The 21,711-nt window shown below is 42.3% G+C and overlaps 1 protein-coding gene across 1 annotated transcript in view; it reads left to right on the forward strand.

Annotated features, from left to right (window-relative positions):
• The window catches only part of LOC140740438 (hydrocephalus-inducing protein-like), a 579,330-nt gene that overhangs the window by 218,345 nt on the left and 339,274 nt on the right, over positions 1-21,711 (forward strand). The window contains exons 23-28 of the mRNA XM_073069569.1: positions 1,691-1,855; positions 4,298-4,468; positions 7,228-7,421; positions 12,366-12,494; positions 14,354-14,537; positions 21,394-21,535. Of these exons, the coding sequence (XP_072925670.1) occupies positions 1,691-1,855; positions 4,298-4,468; positions 7,228-7,421; positions 12,366-12,494; positions 14,354-14,537; positions 21,394-21,535 (985 nt within the window). The remainder of the gene's footprint in view (positions 1-1,690; positions 1,856-4,297; positions 4,469-7,227; positions 7,422-12,365; positions 12,495-14,353; positions 14,538-21,393; positions 21,536-21,711) is intronic.

A 21,711-nucleotide genomic window follows, 5' to 3' on the forward strand; every position in this document is an offset into this window, starting at 1 on the left:
CGACGTTTCGGGCCGAGACCCTTCATCAGGACTAACCGAAAGGAAAGATAGTAAGAGATTTGAAAGTAGTGGGGGGAGGGGGAAATGCAAAATGATAGGAGAAGATTGGAAGGGGTGGGATGAAGCTAAGAGCTAGAAAGGTGATTGGCGAAAGTGATACAGAGCTGGAGAAGGGAAAGGATCATGGGACGGGAGGCCTCAGGAGAAAGAAAGGGGGGGGAGCACCAGAGGGAGATGGAGAACAGGCAAACAACTAAATATGTCAGGGATGGGGTAAGAAAGGGAGGAGGGGCATTAACGGAAGTTAGAGAAGTCAATGTTATCCCATTCAAGTTCCCATTCTGATATGTCTATCCATGGCCTCCTCTACTGTCAAAATGAATCCAAACTCAGGTTGGAGGAACAACACCTTATATATGTTCTATAGGTCAGTTGTGGAGAGCGCCCTCTTCTTTGTGGTGGCGTGTTGGGGAGGCAGCATTAAGAAGAGGGACGCCTCACGTCATAATAAGCTGGTAAGAAAGGCGGGCTCTGTCGTGGGCAAAGTACTGGAGAGTATAACATCGGTAGCAGAGCGAAGGGCGCTGAGTAGGCTACGGTCAATTATGGAAAACCCTGAACATCCTCTACATAGCACCATCCAGAGACAGAGAAGCAGTTTCAGCGACAGGTTGCTATCGATGCAATGCTCCTCAGACAGGATGAAGAGATCAATACTCCCCAATGCCATTCGGCTTTACAATTCAACCGCCAGGAGTAAGATATGTTAAAGTGCCGGGGTTAGGACTCAATGTATTTAAGTAAACTACTTAAGAACTTTTTAAAAGCTATTATTAATGCTTTTTGAGAGGGTGATTTTAGATGCATATCATATTTTTACTGAGTTAAGTATTGTATGTAATTAGTTTTGCTACAATAAGTGTATGGGACATTGGAAAAAATGTTGAATTTCCCCATGGGGATGAATAAAGTATCTATCTATCTATCTATCTATCTATCTATCTATACTGGCTGGGTAGCCTCCAACCTGAAGGCATGAACATTGACTTCTCTAACTTCCGTTAATGCCCCTCCTCCCCTTCTTACCCCATCCCTGACATATTTAGTTGTTTGCCTGTTCTCCATCTCCCTCTGGTGCTCCCCCCCCCCTTTCTTTCTCCTGAGGCCTCCCGTCCCATGATCCTTTCCCTTCTCCAGCTCTGTATCACTTTCGCCAATCACCTTTCTAGCTCTTAGCTTCATCCCACCCCCTCCAATCTTCTCCTATCATTTTGCATTTCCCCCTCCCCCCATTACTTTCAAATCTCTTACTATCTTTCCTTTCGGTTAGTCCTGATGAAGGGTCTTGGCCCGAAACGTCAACAGCGCTTCTCCCTATAGATGCTGCCTGGCCTGCTGTGTTCCACCAGCATTTTGTGTGCGTTGTTGTTTGAATTTCCTGGTGTTTACCCAGTATTGGGAGGATTTGTTAATCTTACCCTGTGATCTCTGTGGTCTTCCTTGAGAATTAATGAATTTAACTTTTACCAACTCTTTCCCTTCTGTTAATTAGAAGTAGGAAAGGAATAGTATTATGTCAAAGTCAGTGGGCAAGATCTACTTGTATTTCTCATAAAAGAGTTTCATGTAGATCTAAGGAAGAAATGAAGATGAAGAAATTAATTAGTAAAAGTTTATGTGTGTATTGCAGGTGAGAAGTCAGAACCTACTATTAGTGTTGGTGTTGGAGAACTGGAAGCCACCCCTGTATCCATGGCTCTTGGCAGATACCTTGGACTGGACTTGTCTCCTGAGGCATGTGCTGCCCGGAACTGTAGAGGCATTGCCTTCATTGTACATGGAACTCCTTGCTCAGGTATGACTTGTAAATAGGGAAAGGTGATAGAGGTTCAGATAAACATGACAGTAACTGAAGTTTGGAAACATTGAATTATTGTGACTTAGTCACAGGATGCCTCTGTATAAGCAACAGTGATATCAATGGTTTCACAGCCAGTGTCCCAAGATCAGATTCGCATTCAGATTCAGATTATTGTCATTTAGAAACCACAAATGCAATGCAGTTAAAAAATGAGACAACGTTCCTCCAGAATGATATCACAAAAGCATATGACAAAACAGACTACACTAAAAAAATCCACATAACATTTCACAATCCCCAGTCCAGAGTCCAGAGAGGCTGCTGCGTATTAATATCGCGCTACCGTCTTAGCGCATTCCCCGGAAAGGAGCTCCAAATCCACCAGACAAACAAGACCAAAAACTAAAGCTACACAACCTGCACAAAACCGCATAGTTACAATATATAGTTACAACAGTGTAAACAATAGCATAATTGATAAAAAAAACAGATTATGGGCACAGTAAAAATAGTCCAAAGATGTTAAAGGACTATAAGTTCAAAAGAAATCACCACACAGTTTCCACAAGTCCCCAGGGTCCCAACAGACTCGCCATCCCACGCTGTCGGCAGAAGGGAATACCCCCGCTATGGACTTCCACGGCGCTGCCCAACTCAGCCTCGCAGATGCAGCACACAACAAAAGCTCCGTTGAACCCAGCCTCGCAGACGCAGCACACACCAAAAGCGACCTGACCGCAGCGGACTCCGAGTCTGTCGAACCTCCGAGCCGACGACCAGCCCCTCTGGCACAGCTTCTCCGAGCACCATCCTCTGCCGAGCGTATTAAGACAGCCCCGCCAAGGCCATCGGCAGCGCGACCCCACGGACTGGGGGCCTGTTCTTCCCAGCAGAGTCCCGGACCTCACAGCAGCAGCAGCAACGAAGAAGGTCTTCCTGGAGATTTCCCGATGTTCCTCCGTGCTCCCACGTCTGTTTTCAATCGATTATGATTGTGCATGGCCCCCCACTTCACAAATAACAGATAATCAGCTCCGGAGTGACCGCTGCAAGCTGTGTCGCGCCGCCATCTTGGAAAAAAAAATGTTGCTATAGCAAGGATCAAGGATGAACTTTTTCCACCATATACATTTATAGTACATGTATTAGGAATTTGCTGTGGTGTGTTGGTGCTTCATGTAATGAAAAACAACATTCAACAATTATAGGAATAAAGAATTATATAAAATTTAAGCTTGGAGATTAAAGTACAGATATGGAATAAATGTACATAATACATAAATATAATGTATTTACAATGTAAACAACATTATAAAAAAGTGGTCTAAAGTGTTTACAATGGAGTGCAGTGACGGAGGTATTAGATAAAAGGGGGTGTGGGGTGGGGGCTAACTAGAATGGTCGATCAGATTAACTGCCTAGGGAAAGAAATGTTTATGATGATGTGAAAATATTCTTGTAATAATACTGTACATGCCATGGAAAATCGTCTTCGGCCTTGTATGTTGAAAAGACTTTAAATGAAGAGTCCAGGCCTTCCTCAGTGAGCCCTATCAATGAGTTACTGTCGATCAGGAACAGACTATGGCATTGAGATGGGGTGTTGGAACCTGGGTCTTTTTCCTGGCTGCCCACTTCCACCGGTACAATCATTATCTGAGGGGGATCGTGCGGGCTGCCATTGCCCAGCTACCTCTCCAAGCCAAAGCTGCTCCCCAACATTCAGCTGGGAAATGGAGCTTTTCTCACACAGCTTGGCCCAGATCACATCCACAGTACCCAAAACACTGTGCACTATATGTCACATCACCCTAGAGATCCAGAGTACACCTCCCACATGAGCCCGCCTCTGTCCTCTCTGAAACATATTTTTAGCCCTTTATACCACAATCAAGTGTTTCAGTGTTCTGCAAAACAGATATTTCTGCTCAATATGACTGGGTGTTACTAAGAGGACAGAACCTGTTGGGTGTCCCTTGTACATCCCTTTTGCATGTGGTTGGTTTTCATGGGACTGTCAAACCTCTGAGTGCTGGCTAGAAGGGCCAAATGGCCTACTCCTGCACCTATTGTCTTTTGTCTATTGTCCAAAGCTAGCTCCGTGATAACAAATAATCTCACCAAGAAATAACAATGTCCACTGACAGTTTCCAGCTGAAGTTTTTGGATAGCAATCAGAAGCAGCTACATTGGCTGAAACTTCTCCTCCCTCATCTTGAGGCAGTAAGACGAATTGCAATTGCTTCACTTTTCATCAGTTTATGAATATTGGCGGAGACTGAGTGCTGAGAGCTTGGCATCCCAGTGGATTCAGTGCCTTCCTCACACAACTTCTACGAATTTGATATAGGGATTTATAACATACATGTTTAATCTGAGACCACTTCTTTTCCTATCTGTGATGTTGCATGATGTTCTGTTTCATGTTTTATACAGGAAAAACAACAACTGCCATCTTCCTTGCAAACCATTATCAAGCTGCCTATTTAACCGTAGACTCCATTGTACAGGAAGCAGTTTCAAGTGGCACCTCATCAGTAGCTTTGCAGGCTCAGGAATTATGTGCCAAAGCTACTTTGGAGCAGATGCTAAAGGAGAATGAAGAGGGTAATGCATATGATAATTTCAACATCTTTATTTTGATCATTTTCTCAAGAGTCTCATAGTAGCATCTAATCTCCCTCAGCCAGTTCAGGCTGAGCACATTTACTGAAATTTCTGCACATTCATCCATGGCCACGCCTTGCCTGTATAAGATCCCCATGGACTTCTCTTTCTCCATTCCAAACTGAATCTTTGTCATCCATTTGGATAACTTTTGACTTGTTTGTTTCATCCCCAAATTACTGATGACTGATCAATATGTTGTTTAAAGGAAATTGTTTAGGGCTGGTGATTTTCTCCAGGTCTGCATTTCTTGACATTTATTGCCCTTTCCTAATTGCCCTTGTAAAGGTGATGGTGAAGGTGCTCTCGTACTATCATAGAGCTAGGGACAATGATCAAGAGCTAGGGTCAATGAAGGCTTTAGACCTATATCTTAGACCCAGTGACTACTAGGATTGGTGTATAACCTAAAGAGAAATAAGTGGCAAGCTGTAATGTTTCCACATGCCTGCGGCCATGTCCTTGGTACAGTGGTTCTGAATTAGTAGTGGTTGCCAAAGTAGACATGAATGTAAACCTCAGCCGTTGCTGAAGGGAGTAATTGTTCAGTCTGGTGGACGAGATACAAATCAAAGGGAGTGCTTTGTTTATGGCCTCTGTTCGTACAGATGAGGGGCATTTTTTAAAATCATACTGCTGATTTAAGCCCTATTGTAGGGTGACAGAGTTGGACAGCACAGAAACAGACCCTCAACCTCCTCACTGACCATTTTGTCCATCTATACTAATCTCATTTAGTCTCACTGGGTCCAAATCTCTACAATCATAACTGTGTGGCTAAGCACAGCCCATACACATCTATAAGTTCACAAATGACATTACAGTTGTTGATAGAATCTCAAACAATGACGAAGCGTTGTACCAGAGTAAGATGGCATGTGGCTTTGTTGTTGCAACAGCAACCTTGCACTTCTTGTCAGCAAGACCAAGGAATTAATTGTGAACTTCAGGAAGGGGAAGTTGGGAGAAGACACAGTAGTCTTCATTGACATGGTGAAAAGGCTGAGCAGCTTCACCTAGGTGTCAATAACCTGGAGGATCTAGGAGGTATGCCAACGGAGAGTATTCTGACTGCTGGCATCTAGAGGCTCCAGTGTACGGGATCACAAAAGACTGTAGACTCGCCAACTCCATTATGGGAAAACCCTGCCCATCACTGAGGCGGTGCCTCAGGCAGGCGGCATCCCTCATTAGGGACTCTCATCATCCGGGATGCGCTCTTTCCTTATTACTACTATTGGGCAGGAGGTACAGGAACCTGAAGACTCACCTTCAGCAATTCAGAAACAGCTTCTCTCTCTCCACTATGGGCTTTCTGAATAATGATTATAGTTCTGATATCCATATTTACCTTTACTATTTAAGGGCTTGTCTTAATAGTGAAAAGACTTTGGGTAGCCCCACTCAGACTGTCCAGCTTCACCCTTTTATAGGCATAGTGCTTTGTGGTTAATCTGACTGTGTTTAGTCAATACTATACACCGGGATAATAATGATGGGGTGTCAGCTATGGGAATGGCATTAAATATCAAAGAGAAATGGTTACAGCCCCCCTGTAGAAGATCTTCATTAGCTGGCAACTTCAGCAGTGTCCAGAGTTCATGGTTTGATTTCTGAAAAACACTGAAGGTGACATTACAGAGGCTTACACAATCACGAGAGGTATAGATGGCAGAGATAGCCTTTTTCCCCAGGACATATTTATCCAAAACTAGAGGGCATAGTTTTAAGATGAGAAAGGGAAGGTTTAGAGGAGATCTGAGAGGTAAATTTTTCACATATAGGACAGAGGATATATGAACGAGCTTCTAAATGAGATGGTAGAAGTGAATACAATTACAATGTTTAAATATTTGGACAGGTACATGAATGGGAAAGGTTTAGGCAGATATGGCAAAATGCAGACAAGTGGGATTAGCTTAGTTGTGCTGAATTGGGCTGCAGGGCTTGTTTCTGTGCTGCATAATGCTATAATTAATAAAATAAATTGGTGTGATTGTAGGATTAGTGAATGTGCAGGTGTCCCCCACTTTACAAAATTTCACTTTACGCCACTTCGCTTTTACGAAAGACTTACATTAGTACCTGTTTTCGCTAACCGAAAGAAATCCGAAGAGGATTTTTGCTTTTACGAAAAAGACGCCCGCTTTGAACTTGTGTTTACCCTGAGAAAGACTACCATGACCATGAAGCCTTCCGCGGGCAGGTGTGTACACATGCGTGTACGTGCCGATATTTTTCTACAAATTGGTTTTGGCTAAATCTTCCTGATTCTGATAAATGAAACTACAGTGCACATATGTTATTTCTACTTCATATAGGCTATGTATTTATCATATTCCTACTTTTACTATATGTTTGTGTTATTTTAGGTTTTCTGTGCTATTTGGTATGATTTGGCGGGTTACTTTTTGGGTCTGGGAACGCACAAAAATTTTTCCAATGTAAATGAATGGTAATTGCTTCTTCGCTTTACAACATTTCGGCTTACACATGGTTTCATAGGAACGCTCTACTTTTGGATAGTGGGGGAGACCTGTACTCTGTGACTGTGTAACTGTTGTAACTAAACTGGACAATGGGAAGATTCAATGAAAATTTATCACACAATGTATTAATCTTCCTGCAAGCTTTGTGCAGTAACTGAGGAATTTTCCAGCCTCTGTACCGTGCTTTCAATGTGGTGTCTCATTCCACAGCACATCAGGAAGGATCCACACAGCTGGGAGGCATCAACCCTGATGCAGTAACCAAGCAAGCACCTATCAGCAGCCCAGTCTCTGAACTCAAACATGCATCAGCAGCAGCCAATGCCCAGACAAAGACCAGCCAAGTCACCTCAAGGACAAGCCACGTTATGCCAAAACAGCAAACTGACTACATGATTTCACAGGTAGTGTTCAAAACAACTTCAGCTAAAGCTTCAAATATTCCTCTCCCCACCCCCAGTAAATAGTGATCAGCTCACTGAGTTCCTCCAGCAAATTGTTTTTTGTTGTGAGCTATTTATCCTAACTCATTTGAGATGATCAGAGGTAAGATCTTTTTTTCAAGTTAATCAGTTTTATTAACCTTAAAACCGATATTTTACACTTGGCACAGAGACCTTGTGAAAGAGCATATAGCTGCGAAGTCACAAACTACATCTAGGAATATGTGAACTCTCTTAATCATCACATGCTTGTAGAATTTAACCAGTACAATCTCATAGTCAAAACTGACAAAGTCAGAGTTGAGTTGATTGTCCTATCCACAGCTGCAATGAAAAACTTACTTGCAGCAGTAGCACAGGCACAGAGGACCTGATACATAACATACACAAGAAATAAGCATAAATTATGTAAGAATGAAGACAATTAGAGCAAAACAATACAAAAAAGGAAAAATAGTAAAATTACCAAATAAAAACAAAATATACCTGAGCAGAGAGTACAGTGATTTATCGGTTAAATTGCAGAGAATTCCATAAAAATATTGTAAAATGCCATCAGGTTCATAAAGATCTTTTATGGATGAAAATCTGAATTCATCTGTTCATTATGTGCCCTGTTATTGGATGTAGATGATCATGGCCATGATTATTCTTGGCAATTTTTTCTGCATAAGTACATTCTTCTGGACAGTGTTTTTACAAGACAGGTGACCACAGCCATTATCAATACAGAGATGTCTACCTGACCTCAGTGGTCACATAACCAGGTTATATATAAACCAGGTCAGGTATAACCATAACCAGGTTTTGAGATATGCCCCGGCTGCTCATATGGCCATCCACCACCTGCTCCCATGACTTCATATGACCGCAGTTGGGGGCCTAAACAGGTGCTACACCTTGCCCAAGACTGACCTGCAGGCTGGCAGAGGGAAGGAGCACCTTACACCTCCTTTGGTGGAGTCATATCTCCACACTGCCACCCACTCTGAACTTCACTGGTTTATAATCCCATGATAATGTTATTGAGTCAAAACTGCAGTTGCTAACAGTTGAAGGGTGGTTAGATCTGGGCACTGAAAGCTACCTGTGGTGCATCATCTATATCTTGTCCTTGAATAAAAAATGGCATTGCCATTCCAGCTTTAAAAAGGGATCTGACCCTTCAATCATCTGATGGGATCAGAAACACACTGAGTGCTGGCTGTAGATGTGCAGGAATGGGGCCCTCAGGGGGTGCAGGCTGTGCTGTTTGCGCACTCATACCTGCATCTCAAACTCCTGTAGCTTTCACTGCTTTGGTTCAGATTCTTACTGTCAGGCCTGTTCTCTTGTGGCTTGTACAGCTTCACATGAGAGCTTTCAGCTGAACTGAGCTCTCAACCTCGGTGGGTTCTGCTTGCTCTGCATACAAGAGACCCAGAGTGCTCAGACTGAATTACTATTGAGCTGATGTTTGCGTTTAGGGCTAATTTACAGATAACAATTTAGCTCAGTGGTTTATTCAGGTTACGCTTAAAAATTCTAGCTATTCATCTTTTATAAAAAGATTTAGCTTCCATGTACAGTAGGTGGGTTGGGCCAAGAGGTAAGACAAAAAATATTCAACATCCTTCTCCCCCAACTCATAGATTTGCTGTTTGATTGGCTTGATGTGCATAGATAGGGTAGTAACAGTTAACAGGAAGGCTCGTACTCTTGAGCAAATTGCACTCATCGATTCAGGCAGCATGTGTGGAGGGCTGGACCCTTTATAAGGACTGGAAAGAGAATGGGTAGAGGCCAGAATAACAACGTTGGGGGAGTGGACGGAGTACAAACGGGAAGGGTAGAGTACTGAGGCTTGTATTCTTACCATTAACTGACTGAAGATCTTTTACTCATGAAAACTGGAAATCCTCAGCCTTAGGAATCTTGGTGAGATGGAAGAGGTGAGAAGGGCTTTGTTCCACTCCTCCTGTGAGTCAGAAGGAGGACACTATTTATTGATTATTTAGATATTGCATGAATTAGGCCCTTCTGGCCCTTCGAGCCACACAGCCCAGCCACCCCTAGTCTAATCGTGGGACAATTTACAATGACCAATTAACCTGGCAACCAGTATGTCTTTGAACTGTGGGAGGACACCCATGCAGCCACAAGGAGATTCAGTTCAGACAGTGGCAGGAATTGAATCCAGGTCATTAGTACTGTAAAGTGTTGCGCTACTGTACCTCTCCAGGCTGACAACATGCCTGAATGTGATTGATAACATCCCCACCCCACCTCCTCCATCATTACAATTTAGTCACCTCCTCCCTTTCCCATAGAATCTGGCCCCAGAACTATGATATCACAGAGGCCCAATTACCTTCAATCATGGGTTTGAATCTGACCTCAGTGAGTTGATATTCTGATTCAATTAGCTCAACTCTTCACTTGTCCAAGCACAAACTGAAGGAGCTAGTCACCCTAGAGACCAGCGTTGATACCTTGTTTCCTGCGCTGGCACTATTGTAACATCTGGAAAGTGCAGTTCATTTTCCAGGTCTGCAGCTTCTGTGGTGTAAAATAACAGGAGCAATGTGATCACCTGCAAGTTACACTCCATTGCGGCATTGCTGCAAGGTCAAAATCCTGGGGCTCCATAACTGCTACGAGCAGGAAGCCACCCAGCAGAGAGCAGAGCAGCCGATCGCTCTCAGGAGCCACTGGTAAAGTGGCATTAAATGATCGCTCTTCAAGCAGCATCTAAGTTTCACAAAAAGATGCCTGATCTCCCACACACGATCTGACCCAGATCCTGCATTCCTTTATATAACCTTACTTGATGAGTATAAATGTTGCTGTCTCATCAGGCAGGCTCTCACTCCAGTGGTAAACCTGCTGAGGAAAAGGCATGAGATGCCCAGTGTTAATTTTGCAGGCCCCCTGGGAAACTCTTTTCCAGGATCCGTGCAGATGTTCTGCCAGCTGCCCTCTCCCAGGCTCCAAAGTCACGTAGATGCATTTGAGGAAGCTGATTTACTTTGAAATGGCAGTGTCATGGTAAGAGTTGTCCTATCAGGAGAGACAAGGTAGTTTGGATCAGTATTCCTTGAGTTGATAGGAATAAGGGGTAACCATATTCAAACAAATTGAAACATTAGAATGTTTAGCAAGGGTAGATGAAATATTTCCACTAGTGGGAGGGTCAAAAACAAGAAGATTTAGCAATAAAAAGAGACATCATGACAACTTCTCCCCCAAGGGTAGTGAATCTCTGGAATTCTCTGCCGCTGGGGGTGATGGAGTTTGATCAATGGATATATTTAAGGTGGAGATAGATAATCATTTGATACATCAAGAAATTGAGGGCTATGGGGAACTGGCACAGAAGAGGAGTTGGTGCCAGCATAGATCAGCCACGATCATTGATTGGTGGGATAGAATGAGTTGCCTTCTGCTCCTTTGATCTTGTGTGTTATTTCTGAAGCAGGTATGTTGCATACTCTCGATTGATAATAACATGGCCACACTATTACTATTTCAGATTTAAGCAGGTTAAGGTTTTTTTTTCCAAATTTTCAACATTAGAAGACCCAGAATGTTGTTGCCATCATTTGTGCTCAAAGTGACAAATAGACCTTGGCCTACTTATAATCTCCAAGCCCAGGCAAGAGTTCGCACAATGCCAGGTTATTGCAGGCATATGCAAAATAGGCAGACAGGGTGAATTGAGAGCATTGTTTGTAGCTAGCTTGCATCATACACTGGGGTGCTCTCTTCAGTTACCTGATGAGGTAACTGTAGCCTTTGGCCATGGGCAGAAGTTATCAGGTGGTGCCCGACCTTCATAGAGTGTTTCAACCCCTCAGCACTGGTGACCAAGTCTGCTCCTGACTTCCAGCTCAACTCCTCTCGCCAGCTCCATATCCAGCAAGACGCTCGTTCTGCTTCCTCCCCCATCCTGTGAGCTGCTTGGTTCTTGCTCTTTCATCACTGCCCAGCACAGGCAGCAGTCTCCATGCTGACCTTGCCAGGAATCCCCTACAGTTGATCTCCTTGGAAAATAGCCATGTCTGCCATCCTTTGGCACTGCACTCTTGGACTAAAGACTGGTACTTCAGGGCCTTCCTCTCGTGAGTCTCCTCGCAGTCTTCCTCCCATCGTGCTCTCGGCTCCACCGAGATGACTTTCTTGTCTTTGGTGGACCACAGTACGATGTCTGGTTGAAGTGTGGTTTACACCACCTCTGGTAATGAAATTTCTGGTAAAGAAATGCATAAGGGCTCCAGTTTTCAAAGCTCTGCCCAAGTGTTCTTACACTTGGGACAATCCCATTTTGTCCAGCTCCCAGTGACCCTAGCTCCACTGCATTCGATAACTGCCTTTCATCCTCATGGTTCTCTGCCTCTGCCTGGACCATGTACCGCCTATCCCTTGTCCTTGCACTCCCCTATCATTGGAAACATGCAGAGCCAAGGCCTTGCCGTCCCAGGCATGGGTTACCGATGATGTCTCTCACTTGCAGGGAGCTCACTGCCTGGTCTATGGCTGAATTGGCGGCTCACTTTTGGCCGGATCTTCTTGTGACTCCAACTTGATTTATTAGCTTGTCATCGGAGCCCTTCAGTGTTAACAACTGTACGCTTTGTGACCTTGAACTTGTCCACTACTGATGACAAGGACAGCTGTAGCTGGCCTGATCTTATGTAGAGCTCCACTGAAGAAAAACTTGGGAGGATTCCCTGCCACCAGCCACAGGGGCTCGTTGACTTTCCTCTCAACGCTTTCCACAGTGGTCATGGGGAGCTCGTACATCAGAACATTTGTCTGGTATTTAGCATGCTTAGTGTACCCATAAGATTTTGTGACATATATGTGTAATATGTGAATGTTAATGCTGTAGCATTTGCATGTGATCTATGTTGCTACTCTGTCCAGATTTCCACAAACATGCAAGTTGTACAACAGCCTGTGAGCATCACCACCAGCCAGATTGGAGATGCCAATCCAATAAGCTTTCCGTTGCCAGAAGACATGTTAGTGGAGCTCCTAACAGAGAGGCTACAGGTATGGAATGGTAACACTGCATTCAGTGAGCCGTGCATAAACCAATGAGTCGCAATATTACTGTCCAGTTTTCTCTGTCCCCTAATGTGTAAGTGAACAACTTGGAGTGATGACTATGCGATAGCCCAGCTGACTTCTGGCCTGATCCAACTTCTTAAACTGACTGATTTCTGTTGGGAGGTCTCTAGATGGTGACTATGCCTAATTTTCCTCCCTCCTCATTCTACCTCGTGCTACCTGTAGCCCTCCTCCATGCTGAGATCAGTCAACCAGGTATGGACACTGATGGAGGTAAAGATGTTGTGTCCTCTGTAGTAGACACTGTTACTTACTGAGTCGAAAGTGACTCGATTTTCCTGGAATGTGGTAGTTCCAGGTCTCAAGAAGAAAATGGTCAGGACACCTATTTAACAAACCCACTATGCAGCTTGGGTTAATGAATATTTTCAGTTCTTTTTGTATCATTCTTGGCTCATTTGTTCTCTGTAATGCAGTATATTCTCTTGAAATGTAGTGACTATCTTTTTATCTGAATCCTACTGTTCTGCTTCTCCATTACTAATGTTATCAGTTTTCTTCTTCATTCCTTCAAAATGGTCTTTACTTTCAAAATTATTAATTTAATTTATTTGTCTTTTACAATTTGAATTCCAATCATATCTTACTTTGTTTTGAATGTTTCACTTTTAACTTGCACAGCTTTCTCTGTAGTAAAGCTTCATTTCTTCTTCTTTTCTTTCTTGTTTATTTAGTTGTAGGTTAAATCTCCCAGGTTTATTATTCTTTGTATTTTATTCATTTCAAAAACTTTTCTAACCCACTATTGCTGCTGTGCAGAACACTCTTAATCATGATCAATCCCTTCATACTTTTCATCTCAGTCCATATAGATTCTGATTCTTTCTTAACTGGAATTGCTTCGTATTCTGTTACCTAGAACTTTTCACTAATTAGCACAGCTATCCAGTGTGTTTCTTTGATTTGTATCCTTTCTGGATGTGTCATAACATCCAATAATTAACTAGCAGACATGTTCTTTGCTGTCTCTGATTGATTTCTACCATACAGTAAACTACTATCCACCTTGAATGTGTATTTTTTGTTGTTGTTGTACCCAATTTATTAGTTTTTTCATATTACTTTCTTCCCTCTATTTTTAACCATCATTTCTTTTGCTATGTTTTATTTACTGGCTTTTTAAGTCATCTTTATTTTTTCCCTTTATTTGACCTTCACATATTCTTTTATAATCTTTAGACATGTTATTTCTGGCAAATTGGTTCTGCTTGTTACTTGTTTAAAGTCCTATCTCTGGCCCTGTTTAATTTAAACCAAACATTTAACAAATGATTTGATTTGTATCATCTGGCATCTGTTAGCATTTAGCATTCATGTATGATATCTATATTCCTGTCTCAAATTTGAAGAATATTATGAATTAATTGAAATTCTCCTTGTCCCGTTACTGGTTGTTTGTAGGTTGCTTGTGAAAACTTTCACTGTTACATTAATGGGCATCTATGTTTATAAATGAACCATAACATTTCAGATCATTTTTTTGTTGTGTGAGGATGAAGTCCCTCTGAGGAAAATAAATTCAGTGCTAAAGTGAACTTTATTGTGATGTTTTAACTCCTGAAACACAAGCAGACTGTACTGGAAAATCTCAGTGGCCCAGGCATCACTTGTGGGAATAAAAACAGATAACATTATCAATGAGGTACTAATGAATTAGACTCTTGTTTCTCCCTCCCCAGCTGATGCCTGACCTGCTGATTATCTTCAGACATTTTTTTTTCCTTTTATTTAAGATTTCTAGCATCAATTAACCTGTTTTTCCTTGCCAATTTCTGTTGTAGCTGAACGACTGTTGCCAAGGGTTTGTATTTGATGGACTGGAGAATCAGCACAGTAACAACGAAACCTCTACCCTCCTAGCTGTCCTAAAAGCAATTAACAATCGACGCCACATCTACTTTATCACCCTCAGTCAGGACTATGCATTAATGAAAATCAAAAAGAAAGCCAAGCTTCAAGCGGAAGGTGTGTGTTTCCTATACAAAGGCTGTACAAAAATACTTTGAAATGAATATTAACAGTAATTTTTCATGTGATTGAAGTTTTAAGTGTATCAAAATACTGGCAAAAGGAACATTTTCGAATTCAGTAGTGTCATGCTAGAAATATCTTGGCTCTAATGCAGAATAGAAATCCTCCATAGGTGCTTTGCCCAAATGTTATTAGTTATCCCTTCTGATTCAATGAGTCATGTTTCCAGATCCTATTTTCAGCAGGATAGTACCATATTCACATGGTTCAAGTTTGTAGGGAATGTTTTGGGGGTAGAGAGGGAAGTTAGGTGTCAGATTAGGGTTTAGGGACAGAAATGTGGCGGAGTTAGAGGTCAAATTAGTGTTTAGGGTCAGGAACAGTTTCCCACAGGTCAGTCTGGTGAACATACACTGCAAGTATATATTTTCCTAGGTAAGGAGACCAAAATTGCACGCAATTTTCTAGGTGTGGATAACTTCACATTTATCCACATTAAACTGCAATTGCCAAGTTTCTGCCCACCTGCTCAATCTGTTTGCTGGCAGGAAAGCTGTTTAAATCCTCCTCATAGTTAACAATCCCACCCAATTTACTATTGGTAGCCAGCCATTAAACATGGCATTCCTTCTGTTCATCTGCAGCATTGATGCTTACTATGACTGGCTGAACACAAGCACTGATCTGTGCAGCCTCCCAGTTTAGCTCCCTAGTTCAGGTTAGAACTTCTTCACTTTCTAACTCAATGAAGGATTTCAATCTGTTGTGGACATTCTTCCCTCATGTCTGCACAGCAAGATTGTTAACTAACCTACCTTGGTGCACTGTTCTTTACTTCCTCGTCCAACCACTTCAAAGGATATTTTTATTTCTGTTCTCGTCTACCAACCAATTTTGGGTCTCTGCATATACATTGCCCTCAAAACCATGCACTTCATGTCAAAATTGAAGATTTAATTTTATTTATCATGCATAAATTGAAACATTCAATGAAATGTGTTGTTTGCATTAACAACCAACACACCTGAGGGTGTACTGGGACAGCTCACAGGCATTGCCAATATAGCTTGGTAGAACAACACAGAAGACAACAAGCAACCAAACACTAATAGCAAAGCAAGTCCCTGTTCCTCCTTCGAACCCACGCACATGCACAGTCCTTTAACCCCAAGACAGACTCCAGAAGACCCAGTTCAGATGAAACATGCAGATGTTTGGACTTCTGACCATCCAGTTGACTCGTAGAGCTTCACGGAGTTAGGGCTCCAGCCAACAGGCCTGGACTTCCAATATGAACCTCGGGCCTTGATCCTCAGCATCGACCACAGGGACTGGCGATCACCGAACACTGGGCCTTGTACGCCGGCCTCACGATTCACAGACCAAGGGGAACATTTGACCTTATTCTGCCTGCCTGCCTGAAACTTTGACTCTGGAACCTGCTGACAACTTGCCAACCCTTTGTCCACCCTAGTCTGTCAAATGTACATCCCAAACAGGTCTGAGGATGTCCTACTTCCATGTTGTTGTTCTTAAGATGTAATACTTTGGACTGTCCTCTAATCCTGTTCCTAAAGCCCCTCTCTGTTCCCAAAACCATTCTGATGATTCCAAAACAAACACTAGAAAAATAGCCAAAACTGAGTTGTGACATCAACGGAAAGCATAGCTTGGCGTCATCTTGAGGATCATGTGGACGTTCATCCACTAGACACAGGAACCCAATTAGGCCATTCAGCCCATCTAATTTACTTTGCCGTTTCATCATGGCTAATCCATTTCTTCTCAACCCATTCTCCTCGTAATGTTTCACAACCTGACTAATCAATAACCCATCAACCTCCACCTTAAATGCAGCCAATGACCTGGCCTCCACAGCTGCCTATGGCAGTGAATTCCACAGATTCACTATTCTCTGGCTAAAGAAATTCCTACTCATCTCTGTTCTAAATTAATGTTTCTCTATTCTGGGGCTGTACCCTCTGGTCCTAGACTCCCCCACCTTGGAAACATTCTCTCAATCTAGGCCTTTCAACATTCAATAGGTTTCATTGAGATCACCCCTCATTCTTCTAAATTCCAGCGAATAAAGGCATCAATCACTCTTCATATGATCAGTCTTTCATTCCCAGAATCATTCTTGTGACTCTCCTCTGAATCCACTCCAATGTCAGCACAACCTTCCTTAAATAAAGGGCACAAAATTGCTCACAATACTCCAAGTGAGGCTTCACCAGTGCCTCATAAAGCCTCAGCATCACCACCTGGCTTTTATATTCTAGTCCTCTCGAACTGAATGCTAACATTGCACTTGCCTTCCTCGCTACTGATTCAGTCTGCAAGTTAACCTTTAGGGAATCCTGCACCAGGACTCCCAAGTCCATTTGCACCTTGGATATTTGAATTTTCTCCCCATTTAGAAATAGTCTATGCTTTTATTCTTTTGTACCAAAGTGCATGACCATCCACTTGCTAACATGTTATGACAGGATTTCTGAAAATCCTGTGCTGCAGAGGATTGTAGATGCAGTCAGCTCCATTGTGAGCAGAATAGTGAGAAAGCTGTTTTGGATGGCCATTTCATATTTAAATTACTATAGTACCCTTGCTATCTGTTCCCAGTCAAGGTGAGTTTATTGTCTCCCAGGTATGGTGAGGTGCAGGTTCAGTGAAAGGTTTGTGTGCAGCAGCTTCTCAGGCATGTAGCCAAAGAATCTTTAATTTCTTCTTCAGTCCCATCCCCTATGATTCCCATACTGTTTAGAGGCCTATTGACAACACCCACCAACTTGGTGCTCCTTGGCTGCAGTTAGAATGTTTTTACATGCTCCTGTGCTCAGCCCATGTCCCTTCACTAGTGCACGGACTTTGCCCTTCACTATCAGTTTCTTCACTGCCTTTCCTAAATTCCAAATATCCCAGCAGGAGTCATCCAGTATCTATGTATCGTAATGGTAATCACATTGTATAAGTTTTATACCTACTTGTCTTGTTGAATTGCCCACCTTGTAATGAATGCTTTGCCTACTTAGGCAGGATGTTTAGTTTAACCTTATGTTTTAGATATCTCACCATTTTTATTTTCACCCACACCAAATTCTGTTCATCCTAGCACATGACAGCATAGCAGAAGTTTCATTGGATTCTTGTGTTTAAGTCCAAGGTTCTTTTAGAAGTTAGGAATGAGGCATAAATGCATTGCTTCCCAATCACTTTTTTTGAGATGATAGAATAGAGAACAGAAACAGAGCAATGATAGGGTGTCTTCCTACTTGAAGTAGAGATAGGAAGGTGCCTAGTATAAAACAATTACTTCTATATCTAAAAAAAAATTCCATAGATTACAATAATCCCATTAGAAAATACTTATTTAATACTGCAATAAAATTAACCAATGAGAAAATACTATCCACTTAATGAAAGAACTAAGCAGCTTTCAGAATTATACTTTGTATAGCCACCTGAAGCATATTAAACTGCTATATATAGAAAAGCTACTTAAAATGCAAACAGATAATTGATAGCTGAACTGCAACAGTCAGATCCAACAGTTTCTATGTAACACTGTCAGCCCCCAGCTCTATTTCACCACCATCCATCTGTCTCCATAAATAAAGCATCTAAACATGGTAAACATGAACTTCTTACAAGTAAATCTGGTAAAGATCAAAGCAGTGACTGAGAAACTCTCTTGCTTGATTTTCCCTGTGACATGATAGAATGTTATCAAAACTCAGATAGCTTAACGTGATTAATATTTATTGCACTAGAATGTGGATGCATATGTGGAAATTTGATTAGGGTTCCCTGTACATTTGCCGCACCTTCCCTCCTCTGCTCCCTGTCAATCTCAGCATTGCCCTTCATCCTCTCAACATCCCACCATGCCCATCATCCTCATGAGCAAGCTATCAAAACTTGCCTTGCCAGCTCTACGTGGGCCTGAGCCTTTTTCTGCGCAGTGCTCTCTGTGTAGAGTTTCTACGTTCTTCCTGTGAATTAGTTGCTTTGCTACCATCCTGGATCCTCTGGTATCCTCCCATATCTCAAAAGCAAACTGGTGGGTTCATTGTCTGCTGTAAGATCCCTCTAGTATAGGTGGGTGGTATAAAGAATCAGACTGGGCATGTGAGGTATGCTTTATAGAAGTAAGTGGAAGTGTGAAGTGACTTAATGAGCCAGTATGGCCTCTGTGGACTAAAGTGCTCCATCTATGTTGTAAGGAAATATGTGTAATGTAACTATATGTGAAAGTTCTGTTCCATCACACAAGGGGCTCCTGAATGATGGTATATTGCCCAGCTACTAAAGCCCTAAGCTACAGAATTCTCTTGGTAACCTATATGCCTCGTATGTTTCTTTCCTATTCAAGATACTCCTTAAATCCTGCCAAATGACTAAGCCTTTTGCCACTTTATATGACAGAAGTGAAATTTTGTTTGGTGACATTTGCAGTGAAACACCTCTGCAAAGCTAGAGGTGCCATATACATACAATTTATTATCATTATTGCTACACATTGACCAGCTTCTAGCCTCTGAAACTGATAGATTCCTGCCAAGTTTTTAAGAGCAGAACTTATGAAAATGGCAACAACAAATTTGAGGCTTTGATCATGTGGATAGTCAGTGGCTTTTTCCCAGGGCTGAAATGGTTAACAGGGGAGGGCACAGTTTTAAGGTGCTTGGAAGCAGGTACAGAGGAGATGGTAGGGGTAAGTTTTTTACACAGTGAGTGGTGAGTGCTTGGAATGGGCTGCTGATAACAGTGGTGGAGGCGGATATGATTGGGACTTTTAAGATAGGTACATGGAGTTTAGAAAAATAGAGGGCTATGGGTAACCCTAGCCAATTTCTAAAGTAAGTTCACGTTCGGCACAGCATTGTGGGTTGAAAGGCCTGTATTGTTTTCTATGTAGGTTTTCAATGTTGCTAACTTGAAAGATAAGACTTACAAGATGTGTATCTGAACAGGATATGTCCCTAGTATTTCAGTGAGGTAGTTGTAACGTTTGTTTATTGGTCTTTGGTGTGGAGTTTGACCTGACTCCTGAGTGAATGAGTCTTGGTATGCTAGGTTCTGGGAACTGCTTCTGAACATGGAAAAATAAGTTCAAGCGAAGGCCTTGGATTGTTTAGTTGTTTAATTTGTTTTCTGATATCCAAGAAGATTTCCTGCTGAGGAAAACTGTTAAAACTTATAAATTGTGTCTGTTAACACTTTTTCGAGCAGAATTTTATATAGAAGTGACTTCGCTCAGGTTGGGTTGTTCCAACCATGTCTAGGTCAAATTATGTCCAGGCAAGGTTGGACAGACTGTAGTTCCGAAACATGAGTGGCATTTGGCTGAAATGTGACTTTCTGTTAGTTGAAATGGAGATGATATTTCCTCGTGGGAGAATGGAGCTGTTGTTTGCAAATAAGGGTCATCATAAGGGATGAGGTGAATTTTTTCTCTTAGTCTTGAGTCTTTTGAACTTTCTTTCTAAAAAGACAGGTCAAAGCCAAGTTGTTGGAAAGTTTTTAGATATTGCTAGGTAAATACTTAATAAGCAGAGAGGATGGGGTGAAAGGTTACTGAGAGTAAACAGGAATGGAGAATTGTGGATGTGGTCAGAATAGCTGTAATTTTATTCCATGATGTGCAGACTCAAGGATCTCACAATTCAGCAATAGTATTGTGCAGTGCCTTTACATATGTGCACACACAGGCAGTGTTTGTGTACTACAGCTGATGGTTGACATGGGGATGATGGGATCTGGAATATTAGCAGGCCTAGTTGAGGTCTTCCTGATTTTCAAGTAGTGCACTGTTTTCTGGGCTGATGGAGACATAGAAGTGAAATGGTTGCTCTGGGATTCAGTCAAGGTCATTCATGCCAAGGGTCAATACCAGCAGGTGATGCCTGCCTCTCCATCTTTCAAAAGCTCTCCTCTTGTGGGTAAGGGAGACAGTAGATTGGCTGCTTCACAACACAGGAGACCAGGGTTCACTTTGAGGTCAGAGTGATCTGCAGTTTCCTTCCATCTCCCAAATTCATGTTGGAGGGTAGGTGAACTGCTTCTAGTGGGTTAGTGGGGGGAGTTTGGTGGGAATATGGGGAGAATGAGATATGATGTGGGTAGAATTGAATGGTTGGTATGGACTCACTGAGCCAAAGGCCCTGCTTGCCCGGCTCTAAGGTGGAACATGCTGCTGTACCTTTCCACCGGCAGGCAGGCAACTGACTTCAAACACACCAAGGGTTCAGGCCAGCATCGTCAGAAGGCCAAATACAAATTTAACTCAAAGCTTCAACCTATATTGAGCAATAAACCTTTCCCCAGGGTTTTTCAGAAGGTTGTTCCAGAAACACACAGAAAAGCCTCGGCAGAAGCAAGCTTCATGGAAAGTGACTGGCCCCACTAGACTGCATGATCCACATGGCCATGTGCTCCAGCCATTGTGCAAAGAGCTTTGTCTGGACAGTTTTTACATATTTATAAAGACAATTGTTGCTGCCTACTGAGTTGCCAATCGCATGAGTCTGACTTAACAAGATGATTGCCGTAAAAACTTGTAGAGTCATGCTTTTACTTATGATAATAAGTATATGAAATAATAATTGATGAGGAAACATTAGTTGTTTCTGACCTTACCTGATGCTTAACACGCCACAGCTTCCTGCAAAGCAACATTCTGAAGTCCAACGTTACATCTCACTATTGACAGCTGACGTTCTGCATTACAGGCAGCTAGCCTGTCTGTTACACTGAAACACTGTGACCCATTTTTTTATATACAAAAGGCACCTGGAGATAGAATGCATTTTAAGTGACACATTGTCTGTTTCTCTGAATCAAATAACAGAACAGTTAGCAAAGGAGGAAGCGGAGGAGGAGAGGACTCAGCTGAACGAGTTGGATGAAGACGAATATGAAGCTTTGACAGAGGAAAAGAGAGCAGAGTTCGATTTTAAACGGACCAGCTTATTCCGAGAACGGAGAGAGAAGTAAGTAGATGACTCAGAACTGTCAGATCCCACAGATGTACTCATTGCTGTCTGTAAAGAGTTTCTACGTTTTCCCCATGACTGCATAGGTTTCCCCAGTGCTTGGCTTTCTTTCCACATTCCAAAAGCATACAGGTTAGTAGGTTAAGTGGTCACAAGGGTGATGCGTGCTCATC

Source organism: Hemitrygon akajei, chromosome 17 (assembly GCF_048418815.1).
Source record: "Hemitrygon akajei chromosome 17, sHemAka1.3, whole genome shotgun sequence".
NCBI lineage: Eukaryota > Metazoa > Chordata > Chondrichthyes > Myliobatiformes > Dasyatidae > Hemitrygon > Hemitrygon akajei.